The 16,065-nt window shown below is 37.6% G+C and overlaps 1 protein-coding gene across 1 annotated transcript; it reads right to left on the bottom strand.

The window, feature by feature from the left end:
• Window positions 1-695: 695 nt before the first annotated feature.
• LOC577607 (galactosylceramide sulfotransferase) lies at window positions 696-14,023 on the bottom strand. The gene is made up of 2 exons (XM_777822.5): window positions 13,785-14,023; window positions 696-2,491 (listed from the first exon to the last, which is right to left on the bottom strand). The coding sequence occupies exons 1-2, from the start codon at window positions 13,922-13,924 to the stop codon at window positions 1,021-1,023; spliced, it is 1,611 nt and encodes a 536-aa protein (XP_782915.4). The 5' UTR covers window positions 13,925-14,023; the 3' UTR covers window positions 696-1,020.
• Between the last annotated feature and the right edge of the window lie 2,042 nt (window positions 14,024-16,065).

Below are 16,065 nucleotides of genomic sequence, written 5' to 3'. Positions count from 1 at the left end.
TTCATTGGCTCTGCAAGTAACATACATGACCTAATTTTGGCAGGAATCCATCAATCGCTTCTTGAGATAACGCGGTCACGAGCTGTTTTTGCATACATAATGTGCGCTTTGGCCTTTGACCTTTGACCTCATGACCCCTAAATCTAATCAGTTCATCGGCTCTGCAAGTAACATACATGACCTAAGTTTGGCAGCAATCCATCAATCGATTCTTGAGATAACGCGATCACGAGCTGTTTTCGCATACATAATGAGCCCTGTGACCTTTGACCTTTAACCTCGTGACCCCAAAATCTAATCAGTTCATTGGCTTTGCAAGAGACATACATGACCAAAGTTTGGCAGGAATCCATCAATCGGTTCTTCAGATAACGCGATCACGAGCTGTTTTTGCATACCTAATGAGCCCTGTGACCTTTGACCTTTGACCTCGTGACCCCAAAATCTAATCAGTTCATCGGCTCTGCAAGATACATACATTACCAAAGTTTGGCAGGAATCCATCAATCGGTTCTTTAGATAACGCGATCACAAGAACGGGACGTACGTACAGACGTACGTACAGACGTACGGACGGACGGACGGACGGACGGACGGACGGACAACCCGAAAACATAATGCCTCCGGCTACTTCGTAACGGAGGCATAAAAAGGCTTTGTGAAAGGCTTTGTGAAAAGGCTTTGTGAAAGTAGCAGCATCCGTTGAACAATCTGTAGCACGGATGCAGAAGCAAGTCAAGCATGCTTAGGCCACACTGACTCTGTGGTCTAAAGCTAACACTAACCTACCGGTAATTCTTGATTTCAACCTTGTGCCATACACCAAACCTCCATGTATTAAACCCTAATTCTAATCCTTTACAAGAAAACTAACCTTAAACCCAATTGCAACGAAGAAAAAAAAGCCTAAAGCAATTATCGCCGGAGAATATTTCAAAGCATCCCCTGAACAATTTGTAGGGCAAATGAAGAAGATGGGCAAACTTGGATAGCATTGTCAGGACAGTGCTCAGTACAGTTCTAGAGGGAGCGTTTGAACCCTCCCATCATGTTGGAAGGAATTCTTTTCTGCTTGACGCGGCTAAAGTTCATGTCTGGAAACTGTTTCACCTTGAGCTCCATGGTGTATTGTATTTCAGGTTTCACCATACTCTCGCACAGTCTGTTCCCCTTGGCCTCGGGCCGTAAGACAAAGGCATTGATGTTGACGCCCGGAGGCTGCCAGACCTTATAATCCCCCTTTTCCCTGGGGGCAGTATTTGTTGAAATGCAATGGTCAAACAACGACTTGGTTTTCTTCTCGAGCTCCGCTTTGTCCCGCTCCATCCGCTCGTGACCGTACCTTTCAATTTTTTCCCAGAGAGTTTTATTAAAGTAGTTATACAGGAGCATATCCCCGGAGTTCCATGATTGGATTTTTGTGTGCATGTCACCGTTGACAGACTGCACTGAATCCACGTTTCTGGCATTTTGTCTAAAGACTGTGACGTCTTCCATCTTCCAACACAAAAGTTCTTTCATTAGGATCAACGACTCATCAAAATACTCTGCGATCATGACTAAATCAAACTGTTCATTGATCATGGATATTGCACGATTGACGAACGTGAGATCATCAAATTGCGATTGCGGGACACCAAAGTCATACAGCATTCCATTCCGCGAGTGCACCTTGGTGGGGAAGTCATTGTAGAACTTGTTAGGGTTGTCCATGAAGATTTTCATGGCGTCCTTCTGGCCACCCATCTTCATCCGCATGTCGAGCTTGAAGTAGGTGAAGGCGCTCTCAAAGACCTTGACAGGGTCGCGAAGGATGCTGATGTAGACAGAATTTGGTGGCATGACCTCTCTGACCTCGTTGCTGAAGCGCGAGTGATGACAGTAGATGTTGTAGACACCATTCTTGACTTTGAGCATGTGCTTCTTCTCGAAGAAACTCGGGTAACCAAGGTGATGTCCTTGCACAGGAAGTACAAAGCTCAAAGAGTTCTTATCGCCATAGCGGAGAAATATATTCTGTACCGTGCTGCTCCCAGTCTTGTGGACCTTCAGGAAGGTGACGTTCGTCCTCGGAGTGCACTTGTCTGCGGTTAAACCGACCTGTGGCGCCACGTGCCGAGCTCCTCCGTTGTTGCGATTCCAATCAAACCTCGCTACGGGATCGACAGCAGGAGCAGGTGGCTTTTTGACTTTCAACTTTCCCTTTGAATCTGTCTTTGCGCCAACCTTCGTCTTCTCCACCTTCAGAGGGCTTTCATCTAGAACAGTGTCTGGTCTTGGTAGCGTATCACCTGCATCGGCATCGGCCTTCTTGGGATCCTTGTCTCCTTCCAGCGAGGCCAGGTTGCTCTCTTCGTCACCACCGACATCTTCCTTCTCTGGGTTGTCCAGTCCGGCTTCTTCTTCCCAGCCATTGTTGTCCATCAGGTCATTGCCTTGTCTTCGCTGATAGATGTGGTCCTGTCTCCCATCGTCCACATGGGCTTGTTTCCTGGAGAGAAAAGAAAGTGAAAAATGGACAGGAACATGAGAATGGGAAAGATTTAAAACTTTATTTATTCATGACCTCTTTTATGTACAACAAGATAACCTACCAAAGACCTACTCGAAAATACTGACCCAACAGTTGTCTAGATTTTTTTACCCTGCTACACAGCCTTGCCAAAAGCTACCCGAGGCAGGTTTTGAATGTGGATTCCTCGTTGTAGATGTACATGTTAGCAGTGCCACACAAGACTATAATTCTCCCTGTATACGCTGGATAGTCTGCAGTTACAGGCTCTGTTTGACAGTTCTGTTTGTTTAACAATTCCATAAAGTTTTGAGCCTTCTCAAACTTGTCAGTCTCTAGCTATGTAAAATAGGAACATATTATGTAAAGGGCCTACATGTACATTATCAAACAGGACGCAGTCTACAATCTCACAGTTCTGAGCCTGTATTTAATAGGAGTTATATTTTTTAAGAGTCTGTGCGTGGAGACTACATGCTGCATCAAATCCAAACCATATCTCAGGGCGGCTTGAGACTACATCAGAAGGTGGGCCAAGACAGATTCTCTGGTAAAAAGCAATCTTGGGTAGGTTTGGAGCATTTACACCAAAATAAAAGGGTACCCAAAACCAGTCTCCCGGCACCCCAGAGATAAGTTTGGCAGTTGGTGTACTAAACAAAGCTGCAAATCCACAATCTACAATGTATGTGGGTAAACAATGCAATTCACTTCAAATAGATTTATTTCCAACACTCAATCAAAACTTGAAAGAATGCTTACACAAAATTAATATCAAATGACATACTGTATGCAATATATCATACAAAATAAAACATATTAGTAATTGTACAGTAGGCTTACGGTTACACCATGTGAGAAAGGGGGGGGGGGGAGGATTTAGGGAGTCCTAAAAAGGACTGTCGGTAATCTTTCTTTCTTTAGTGTTAGGTTGCTACTTACAAGCACTTGCATGCTTTCTCAGCAGTCAGGTAAAACAAACCAACCCATGATAATGATATTGAACAGGTTTTCTTTTGTCAAACCCAAGGGTACAGTGTACATGTATTTTATATCGCAGTTGCTTTGAGAATATTTCAATCGTTGTAGCTGGAGCGATATGTACATGTACCCTGTATTTGACTCAACATGTACATGTAGACCTAAAGCTGTAAAAAAAGTGCAATGCCAAGAAGCAGAAATCAATGAAATACAATATCACAAAAAATTGTTGCTTGCAACTGAATGCACATACAAACAAAGCCATGCAAATATACTTTTATCCAACTAACGATTATATGACATTCTGACGCCTACAATTTCCCGTTTAAGTCAACTTCAAAATCAAATTTGAAACATGATTCACATCTGTTGTCGAATTCGTTACAAGTTCATAACAAGGTTAATGCAGTTCGGTTCAGTTTATTTTATTTTATTTTTGCATGGCACCAACTTCAGTCAATGGCTGTTCTTCTGCAGGTTTGTGCACAATTAAAAAAATACTATTAGATAACACAATTCATAACATACATTTATTTAAAAAAAACTTAAGTATAGAAAGAAAAATGAAAAGGTACATGTACATGTACTTACCAAGATACTACCATCCCCTTTGCAGAATTTTGCGCATGCCCCCCCCCCCCCCCCCCCCCCGCTCCCCCTTAACTTCAATTGGCTTTAAAACTGAAGTGCACAACAAGAAAAAAGTCCCTAAAGTCAACTGAGCAATTTTTGAGAACTGCGCCCCTCCATTAAAAATAATGTCGTCCATGTCCTTCCCTCCCCCCCCCCCCTTCCTTGAAATGCAATTTGGCATAACTGAAACGAAACCAACATGCAAGCCCAATAAATAACTTAAAGGTATTACAAAGTTTTGGTATGAGGCCATGAGTTTAGTTCAAATGAACATATTGGAAACATATTTAACCCTACAATATTCAGTGATCGTTGCCGCAATGTTTTTTTAATACCGCATTGTTATCCAGTATACATGTACACCTCTTTCGCTTTACACAGATTCTAGACTATACAATGTTTCTTATTTTCTTTGTAAACACGAGTTACATATGAATTTCCCCTAGTCTGAATACACTAATACCCAGTCACTTGTTCTGACTTTCTTGTTAAACCACATCTTGGACAAATCAAATTGATCCTTTGACATTGGAAAGTGCCTGCTCTGTTTTTGATACAAATTCACCCCTGATTTTGAATTCTCCTCCTTTCTCTATTTAGGCCTAGTCTACAAGCAAAGACTCTAATTTGACACTTTACCACAATTCCTATAGCCTTGAGCGGAGCCTAGCTCTGACAGTCCCTGGCTGTATCCGGAGCAGCTAAAGTACAGAGCATGTATGCAGTATGCTATCAGGTTAGTCTCAAAAGGCAGACACTGTTAATACGCACAGCGACTGACAAGGGTCTGTGCATGCAAAACTAATTTAGGCCTATGAATATGATCCCTTATGAAATCTATACTACATGTATACAATGTACATGTGTCATGTACATGTGAAGTAAATATTTAAGAAGGAAGGCATGTAAAAGTTCATGTACATAATTGTATTATATATCAAGATAATAAAGAACGCACAGCTTGGACAAATATTTTCATAGCATCACTTTTCATGTCGCATAAAGACATAAATGTTTGAACAAGTGAGAGGTAAAAAATATATCTTCAATGATTAAAAGAGGCTGGACGTCACTCACAATTTCATTATATAAAATTAAAAGTAGTCAACCTGACAATAATTATTCTTATTAGGAGTATCGTGTTCTAGGGAATACGTCGTCGGATCACATGGTTTGTGGTTTGAGTCCCAGTGCTGCACTAATTTCCCTTTGGCAAGACATTAATCTACATTTACCACTATACATGTACATGTACACACATCGAACGTTTTATTTCATTTTCTAAAGCCTTCATATAGAGGACATACGCTGAATGTTGTCCTACATTAACATGTGCAGTACACTGCCTTCCTCAGGTAATGATGAGAGAATACTGGTATTTATCGTGGAGAAACAAAACAACCAAACAAACAACAACAACAAGAATGCACCATGCAAATATTCCAATTTATGGATGTGGGACCACATGTAGTGACAAGTTATTCCATTAACCTGTCATTAATTAATAAAGTATACAAGTACTCCAGATCCGGTCTGCATACATAAATATTACTTGTTGCTTTGTCGGGCAAGCTTTTTTTTAGGTTGTCCAGAACAACCTTAGTTTAAAAAAATATGCATACAATTTGAATGTGTTGGTAAACTGGTCTATTCATTTTCACTTGACCAACTCTTTCAAAATGATGTATGTGTACATGTGCACTGTATTTCCTAGGGGCCTTGGAGTGCACTTCACACCCCCTCTAGATTAAAACGTTGCTAGGAGGTCAAGTCTGCTCAAATAACAGCTTAAAGAATTGGGCTAATCCATTTTTATAGCCTTGGGTTATTTCCTTGGTCATCAGAAGAAACCCTCCGCCGGGAGACAGAAGGGCGTTAACATATAGCCTGTTCAGACTATGGGCAATTTATCTGAAACTTATAAAGAAACGTCTTAAAAAATAAACAATCATTTTATAGCGAAAGGAGTAGATGTACATGAATATACAATGTAGACTAGATTACTGCTGTAACATCACGGATATCTCCAATTCCGTTTAACCGCCTGTCAAAACCAGACGGTTTTCGGTTAAACGATTTATTAAAAAAAAAATTAAAAAAAAATAAATAAATAAAAAAAAAAAAAATAAAAATAAAAAAATTGTTTTTTGTTTTTTTTTTTTTTTTGTTTTTTGGGGTTTTTTTTTTGGCCGTGTGAAAAAGCAGGAAGGTGATTTAACTGAAGGCGCCGATTTGTGCTTTTGAACTAGTCACAAATAATAGTAACAATGTCGTTTTAGAATAATGTGTAAGATCATTAAAGTAAATTAAAAACAGTAGAGGACCTAGGATAGAACCTTGTGGTACACCATGTGTTAAACTTGGATGAATATATATTGAGATCTATTACAAAGATTACTTTCAAACCAAGATGACAGACAAATTGGAGTGTTGTTCTAGTTTCCAAGTGGTAAGTCATCATACCGATTACTGAGCTGGGAGACATTGCCAGGCATAGTGCCAGGTGGAGGAGCATAAATCGAAACTTAAAAAAAACAAAAAAAAAACAAAAAAAATTATATAAAAAAAAACAACAAAAAAAAAAACGGGGAAAACGAAACCGTCCAATTGAAAACGGAATCCGCCATGGGCGGTCGGATACCGGACGGTTAAACGTTTGACTACAGCACTAGACTAGATTACATCAAAGAAATGTTTTGCGTGTACAGTACATTGTACATTGGTTTCAAAGAGGACAGTTGACATGACAGCTGGCAAATCATGAGTGCGCCGTCACACTTAGCCCCACCCAGTTATGCGATTTCAATTTGATACACTGTTCAGACTCGAACAGGAGGCTAATTCTTTTTTGAGTTTTCGTTTACCGTAATTTCTTTAATTTGATTATTCTGATTATTACAATTCAATTGAAATGATGCTCAAACGTTTCATTATTTCATAACGCTTCGTTATATGACGTTTCTTACAACGTTCCCACTATAAACTTGTAATAACTTAAATCGTACATGTACTGTAGCTATACAATAACTTTTGGTAGTCTGAACGTGCCAGGGTAAGACTATTTAATGTAATAAAACGCCCTTCTGCCTCTAAACTGATTAAGACATTACATGTAGCCCTGACCACTTGTTCAACTATCTGCACAAGGAATTCACCTCTCAAATCAAATCATTTCAGGCAGTGACATAATATGTATATAAAACGTGTGAGTCACAAAAAAGTTAACACCTACATGTACATGTACAGTGTACAGTGTAGAAAATTGCTAATCATTTTAAAAATCATGTATGACAGTAAATTATTATACATCTAATGATAGAGCGTTTTTTCCCAACTCATTTGGTATCATTTTGCGTGCTATGCGTTCACGCTTGGATGAACAGAACTTACAGAAGGCATTATTTGCGAGAGTGCAAAAATCGACTACAGTTTCTGATATGTTGGGATTAAAGTGAGACAATGAATTGAATGTATCAAATGAGATGCATTGCATATGCTTTTGCAGAATTTAAGTCACATACACACACACACCTGCACAAAATCTCGATGATATTTAATATCAAAGTATGTTTGATATGTGTGGCATGATTAATTTTGATAGGGATGTTATTTGGATACGTGTGCAATGACTGAATTAATACCCAAATCCCAATTGTTTTATTTAAACATCACATAAGCAACTTTGGCGCAAGTTGATTTTTGCACTCTCGCAAACAATGCCTCCTGTTCACCCAAGCGTGAACCCATACCACACAAAAATGATATTTAATGATTCGGGATTAAACACTCTTTCAAAAGATGTATAATAATTTACTGCGCATAGATGATTTATAAAATAATTAGTAATTTTCTAGATGTAAACTTTTTTTGACTCACACTGTATACATACATGTACAATGGATGGTTACCTCTGTAGTTTAAAATATAAAATGAAAAGTTTCTGTTATTCCCACACAAAAAGAGGCCAACAGTTGTTCTCCATATACTGTACATGTACATAGCCAAGACCTGCCAACCTCTGGAGTTCAAAATCTGCATTCTTTAACCCCAAAAGTCTTATTTTACTGACAAAAGTAGTATTCTTACGGACTGTTACGTGTATCAATGCCTCTTATAGTTCCTACAGTACACAAAAGAAGAGAATTTTGTATGGATCATTGGTTAAATATGCATGATTTCGTCACAAATGGTGTGTTCGATAAACCAATGAACATCCTCAAATTGCCGATGTGAGATGCTTGTAGGAAATCGTACGAAATACATGTACGCCTAAATCGTACTGGTTGGCAGGTCTTAATTAATCATGTACAGTACATTGTACATACATGAATGCACATTCTTACTTTGTCTTTTATACAAGTGTACAACTACAGTACATAGGTTTATTGCCCTTTGGTCTAGAACCAGTTCATCTACTACCCAATTGGTCTATTCCCATATGGTCTACACCCAGCCTCTCTACTATCCACAAGGTCTAATAATAATCTTGTCAACTTATTATTTGGTCTAATCTCTAAATAGTCTACAACCCATTTGGTCTATTGGTCATTCAGTCTAATTTCCAGTCGTTTTAATTCTCAGTTTGTTTGATGCCCATTTTGTCCATTATCCATATAATAATCATTTAATCATAAATAATGATAATCATCAAATGATTTTGAGACCTTAAGCATTAATCATTTGATGATTAATTGATTATTATTTACGATTAACTGATTATTAGACCAGGATAGAAGACAGGTTGGGTGTAGACCAAATTATGGGATTAGACTAATTCTGTAGTTAGACGAACTGATTGTAGACCAAATGGCAATTCATCCAACTGTATATTATATTATGTCTTATCCTGGAGACTTGAAATACCTGCATCTGATTTGTTTAGCTGTACATGTTTTAATTATTTATTTATTTTTTTAATTTTTAGGGGGGGGGGGGGTTAGTTATTTATCCCAACAATTGGATAATGAAATGACTATTGTCAAATTATTCAAATACATACATGTACATGTACACACACTATGTATTATGGTACACACTACACACTAAATTTGATAAATAATAAACCTCCATCTTAAATATACTGTCTACTTCTTACATGATCCTCATTCTAATTCTCTCAATGCAGAAGCAAAGTTTGCTTTCATTATAATGTAATAAAATAATGGAGAGATACACACTGTACATGTATATCATAGTCAGCCTAGCAAATTTTAAACGAGAAAACATAGCATTAAAGGGAGAATTCTGAAATTATTCGGTAGGATGCGAAAGCTAATGTGCTTAGATTAGCAAGTGTGCGCTTGTAAAAATGACGCCTGTCTGGAATGCTCCCCAGAGAGTGGAGAATGTGCATACATCGTGTGTGGGTAAGCCTGAATCCGATGACCAGGGCGATAATAGGATTGCAGGGCCCTCAGGGAGAACAGTATGAATACTGATGAGGCTACCCTGGGTAAACAAGACATATTATTATTATTATAATTATAATTTCACAAGTAATCTTACTTTGTTATTTGAAATGTACACACTACTTTGTTCATTTTTGTTTTATCCTTTCTGTCTTGATAAAACAATGTGTAATAATAAATTCAATCAATTTCAAATCATCTTCATTACAAGTTTGATTTGATTTGATTTGATTTCTGCATTTTTTCCATAAAAAATATAATTGAATAACAAAGAACATATAAATGTAAAACTGAAGTGACTGAACTCATCCATGAGTGATAACCACAATTGATGACTCTGTTGCATTATGACCTTTTCAAACAACTTTTTGGATTAATAAAAAGTATGAAATTTAATCTCTAGCTCAACGTTTCACTTTCATATTAACAGATGGTACTGCAATTTTATTTGAAAATCATAAATTTGCTTAAAGGAGATCACAGAAAGGCTGAACTCATGTCAATCTATTTCTAGGATTGGTCAACTTTAAATCTGGGAATTTATTTTCTACAATGAATTACAATGAATACTGCTAAAAATCCATTGAAAACTTGATAACCTGCCATGTATGATAAATTACATGTATTTACTCATTGTTCTCTAGTACTAATACCCTAAAGAGAGTAAGAGAAATACAGTAACACCTACAGTATTTGTCTCATGAGATAATATAATAATAATAATAGTTAGCTCTTATATAGCGCATATAATTACCAAAGGTAATACCAATGCACTTTACAAACATTTCAAAATTAAGATACAAATGTAGAAGACAATAGAAATAAAGACAGAAATAATATTTAATCAAAAATTACAAGTAAGCATACTGTATACATTAGACAAATTATGACTCATGTAATTTAATATACAGTATTAGGGGAAGGCTATCACATATCAAGTGAAATACTAACCTTTTAAGTAATAAGGAGTGTAGTTTTAAGCTTAGTGAATCATTGGCTCAAAGATCAATATCTTTCTTACAAATTAGTCTTACCTTTAAAACTTGCAAGAAGCTATTGAAACCATGTAAATTCACTTCAGAGTTGCCACATCTACATATGTTCAGAGGTACAGTATATGCAGAAGTACACAAAATGTACTACACAACATGTACACTTGTACATGTACCGTGTACTTCCTGGTCAAACTTCAAACAGGCTCAACCTCCAAGATCAATGATAACTTTCATTTCTTCAATGAAGACAAAAAACAAAACAAAGAATAACCATGATATCCTTTAAAAAAGAGGTGACTTTGTGTAAATAAAAGGAATAATGGTGGCTTCTTTTAAAGGGGCACGTTTCCGCCAGTATAGTTATCGCTGCTCTAGTCATCGCCATCTTGGTTCCGAAGATCGACTTCTCATTTGCATACAGCTGTCAATCAAAGCATGGCCTGGCCTGCCTTCGCCAAGCCAGCTGATCGCTGTCGATAGTGACGTCACGAAAGTGGGTGGAAACAGCAGCAGAATCTTAGAGCCGAACTGCGATTGGTATGACTTTGGCACATGAACATGCAATAATCGGCATTGTGCGGGCATTCGGAACATGCCATCTGCGTAAGGGCCGTATTCTGTTGGTGTCAATAGGCAGCTAGCACCGTCCGCCAGCGGGTACGTATTTTGAACGCCCTCTGGAATACGGGGAACATGCCCCTTTAAGGCGCTCATGTCTTTCACCTTGTGACACTCTTGGCCCTCAAACATGAAACCCTGATCACAGCTGGCGGCACATGTACATGTATGTAGCGCTCTGGCATATATTGGGTAAAAATGGGTACCCATTTACACTCGGGTGGAGAGTGGCAAAAATGGATTGATGTCTTACTAAAGGATGTTAGACCCAGGCTGGGATTTGAACCTTAATCCTTGGATTGAGAGTCAAGTGAATGAACCACTAGACCGAGACACCTCCAATTTGGTCTTACAGTAAATGAATCTCTTAAAGGGAGTGTGTCATGACGAGACTACATTGTATGTGTCTTTCCCGTGCCTCTACCCGGGGCCAATCAGGTAATGTATAATACGACTACGGACAACTCGACCACAGCATTCATCTGCGTGCAACATAAGTGAAACTGAAGCGTGAGGAGAACTTCAGTCTGTTTCGCGAACCTAGCGTGCGCTGACCCAGTTAATCAAATCCATTCGTTTACGTACAGTTGTCTAAAAGAAGATGTACATTGTAGATGGCGTTAACCAGTATTTGCCATGATACACTCCCTTTAACATGAAAATTTGCATTTTTTGGGGGGTAGTATTCAAGCAACTACAACATGTACATGATGTGTATATGTATGATACATGCCTTTAACAGACAGCCTTCAACTAGACATTTCCTCCTTACACTTTGACCACTTCTTCCTTTCTAATGAATATCAGACAGTTAATTTATTTTCCATACATCATAAACCTTTTTTCCCTCTCTGTCAGGACCTCAATTCAATAGGCCAAGTGACTTCTTAATACAAGCCATGTGTAATAATAATAATAGTGGTTTCTTGTATTACGCTCATGTCTGTCAGACTTGACACTCCAGAACTACAGGGGGGTGTTTCACAAATACTAAGATCGATTTTAAGTTGGACTTAACTATGGCAGGCCGTTCATGCTACTATTTGCTCTCACCATTTGCTGGCATCAGTCTTTATCAAAAGGGACTTACAAATCATGGTCACAAATCTACAGAATTTACATTTTTTGATAATTCATTTTTGAAGGAAAAAATATAATCTAAAGATCATAATTGGGAGACCAATGGGCAATGGCGAGAGCAACTAGTGGCATGAACGGCCTGCCATACGGTAGTTAAGTCCAACTAAAAGTCGATCTTAGTCTTTGTAAAACACCCCCTGGCATTCCACAATTATTACATCGGCTATAGCATGGCCCAGCAAAAGGCCAGTATTAGCATTGTAGTGATCATGTTTCTTCACTCTGTGCATAGATAAAATGCGTATTTGGTTGGGAACCAAGCATCTTTAAAAACAAATTATTTGTGTATAACAATTAACATACACTGTAGGGATGAATGAGTGGAAAGCAATCAAATAAAATACTGGTAGAATGGATACTGTTCAAATATATGGGTTTTTTAAGCATATTTTAATATCAAACCACACTGCACTTTACATTTGTAGCATCTACAGTACATCATCTGTACACTAGGCCTATGTTTGTTGTTGCACATATTTCATGGTTATCAACATTATTATTTGTCTTTTCACCTGTCAAAGAGTTCGGGATTGAAAAGGCATCCCTAAAATGATGAACTTACATGTATTTGTTGTTGTCTTTATTACTTTTATGTCTTTGCTTGTCTTCTTCTTCTTCTTCTTCGCTATAAGTACAGGCCACCGTCGGGTGTATTCTCGTACTGATTTCTACCCATAAGTACACAAACTATGGCAGAGGGAAAATATTTTAAGGGCAATCCAACTCTTGTACGTGTAATAAGTTGATTTGTATGAAAGCAGAAAAATAAAAGAAACAGAATGGCAAAAGTTTGAAATGAAGCGGACTAAAAGGAAGTTATGAATGTTTGAAATATGAGATCACTAAGTCTATGCGAATCTCAAATTGGTAGTTTGGTCGGTGAAATGTGACGTACATAGGACGCGGATAACTCTCGCAATTTGCTTTGTACAAAAATATCATTACCTTCTGTTTTTATGGTAAGTTTCTTCTCAAAATATATTATAGACCGTCTAGATCTTGGTTATAGGTCTACATTTAGGTAGCATATTTAGGTCCTCTAAAAACAATAGTCAATAGACACTCCTAGTCTATACCCAGAATACCAATTATCTTGTCATAATGGCATATGCAAATGAGGATTAAGCACCATTTTGTAAATAATATGCACAAAAAATACAAGCGCACAAAACAGTTTGAGTTCAGGCACGGCCAAAGAAATGAGAGAAAAGATACAACAAAAAGTCAAACTCAAAGGTTACAAAATACAACAATTTTCAGAATACCAACTTTGGGCGCTAGTTCAGAAGTATGGATAGACTTCTGAACTAGCGCCCCAACTTTGTCTTATCTTCAAAGATACAACAATATTAGAGAAAACACCGGGTTCAGAAAACCGCCCCTGCAGCTGCATAGAGCTATAGCCAAGGCCTAAGGCCGCTCGAACGAGCAAACCCAACCCCTCGCTGAATGGGGAAGTTACGGGGAAGGAAGCGGTGAGGGTGCGAGCCAACTTACCTTCTCCGAGCCGAGTCAGCATCTTTATCAACTCCTCTCGAATCGACGTCGGGATGTTTTAAACCAGAATGCAGGTACATAAAACAAAGCAGCAGGACTGCAGATCCGATCAGCAACACGTATCGCAACTTTGTCCTCATCTTTTCTTCATAATTTCACTCCCAGTTTCAAGACAGAAGATTTGATGGCACATTCATCGTCGTTGTTATCGTCGGCGCGGCCTACCCTCGGGAAGTGCTTTACAGATAATGTTACCCAGTACTAGCATGCTGCATGCAGATATTACGCGGCATGCATGACAAGAATAAAATAAATTTCAAGTCAAGTGATAACGAATAAGTGTGCATGCTGCACAGACTCTTGAAATCTGACAAGTGTCATAATTTTGTTAGTTTTGATAAGTGACCCTAATTTCTTCTAAAAGGTGTCCCCAGACTCGTGTTCCGATTCTCTTCTTTAAAGGTAATGCAAATGCAAAGTTTGGGGAAATTTCGAAAACTGGATGGATAGCAATTCTTTAAAGTTTGTATATATTTGGATGCCCCTGTGGATGTATTAAAAGCACCGTATACATTAGCCCCTAAAACACTTCTGCTTTCGAGAATGAATGATCAAAAATTTACCGGTAAATTTCAAAAATTTCAAATAGCGCCTAAGGCCATTCCATGGTAGCTGCGACCCGATGAAAATCTCAGAATATGCAGTTCTGATAATAATACCGGGAATAGCAAATCGGTCGATTGTAGTCAAGACTGGAACATTATTTTAAAGCTAAAGTAATATATTGACCTTGAAAGGGCGCTATATGACATAAAGAGTTTATTATTAACAATTTCATCCCTTTAGACTCGATTTCAACCGCGACAACGATCATTGAATATTGTAAAATCGCATATGCTTCCAATATGTTCATTAATGTACCAAATTCATATGAGGGTTAATTTTAGTTACACATTCATTAATATGTTGACCTTATCTTTCATATTTTGTTTTATGTATGTACCGGCTAATGTGGAGAGCCTCTAGACAGATATTAGGTGATCCCCAGGCATCAGTGGCTGGTGCTAAATATCATTATGTTAATGTTATATCATTTTGTCAACCTTGTGATGCTTTGTATGTTATCATCTTGCCTGGAAATAAAATAAATAAATAAATTATTAAAAATAACCGTGCATAATCACTTTAAATACTAGTGAACAGGAGGGATTACACTATCCTACAAGGTCACTGGACACGGTGGTTATCTCATCAAATCAGCTCTCAATTAACATAAGAAAAAGAGGATCATGGGGGAACAATGGACACCGATTATGCATTGCTTGTTATATAGAGGGAGCAAGTAGCTATAAGTAGTGCAGTGTGGCCTTAACAATATGATTGGGTATTTCTGCTGCTGAAAGCCAGAAAGGCTTTGATTTCATAAATCACACTTTAGCTTCTGACGCCCAGCATGACTAATATGTAGTGATAGCAAACAGTAACAGATGACAAAATAAAGCTGAGGTATATATTTATAGAAATTTCAATTTCAATTTATTCTTTCCACAATTCGATACAAAATGACAATAAGAACATACTAACAAACTACATAGCAATGTAATAAAGGTATAAAGAAATTCAACATCAATGAAATTGATTGTTTCAAGTTTCAAGTTTTAAGTTTTATTTATTTCACTTTATCAAAGATAACATAATTGAACATAATGAACAATGGTAAGATTATAACTAAACATACAAAATAGAAAACATAATGTACATGAAATAGTTGTAACAGAGAATACAATCATATAAATCAATCAATAAAGTGGGGGATCTACTAAAAAGCAAAGCTTGTATTTATGTAGGTCCCGGTTCATAGGTTTATGTATAAATAAGGGTATTTTATTTAACATACTTACAAAAGCATATATGATTACACGAGGGTTATCTTTAAGTGACACATTTTACTAAACATACAAAATTACAATAGATAGAAATAAGAAAAAGCATTATCAGAGTCAAATTAGGCCAAAGGCCTATCACAGGCCTGTCCCTAATAATAATAATATAATACTCTAACACTGAAATGTTAAATCACCATTTAAAAGGGCCGAGGAGTGACTTCTCTTTCAATATGGTAAATTAACACTTTGAACATGCTCGATCCAACACTATAAAGGTTGAATCCAGCATGTTAAAAGAAACAATCTGCCATTTTGAAAGAGTGGTCACTCCTCGGCCCTTTTAAATTGACATTCAACACTTCAGTTTTTAGAATGTAAAGATGAGATTTGAGTGA

This window comes from Strongylocentrotus purpuratus, unplaced genomic scaffold, assembly GCF_000002235.5.
Source record: "Strongylocentrotus purpuratus isolate Spur 01 unplaced genomic scaffold, Spur_5.0 spur5_scaffold_17, whole genome shotgun sequence".
In the NCBI taxonomy this organism is placed as follows: domain Eukaryota; kingdom Metazoa; phylum Echinodermata; class Echinoidea; order Camarodonta; family Strongylocentrotidae; genus Strongylocentrotus; species Strongylocentrotus purpuratus.
The sequence above is the reverse complement of the archived record's forward strand: the minus strand, read 5'-3'. Positions and strand labels throughout refer to the sequence as shown.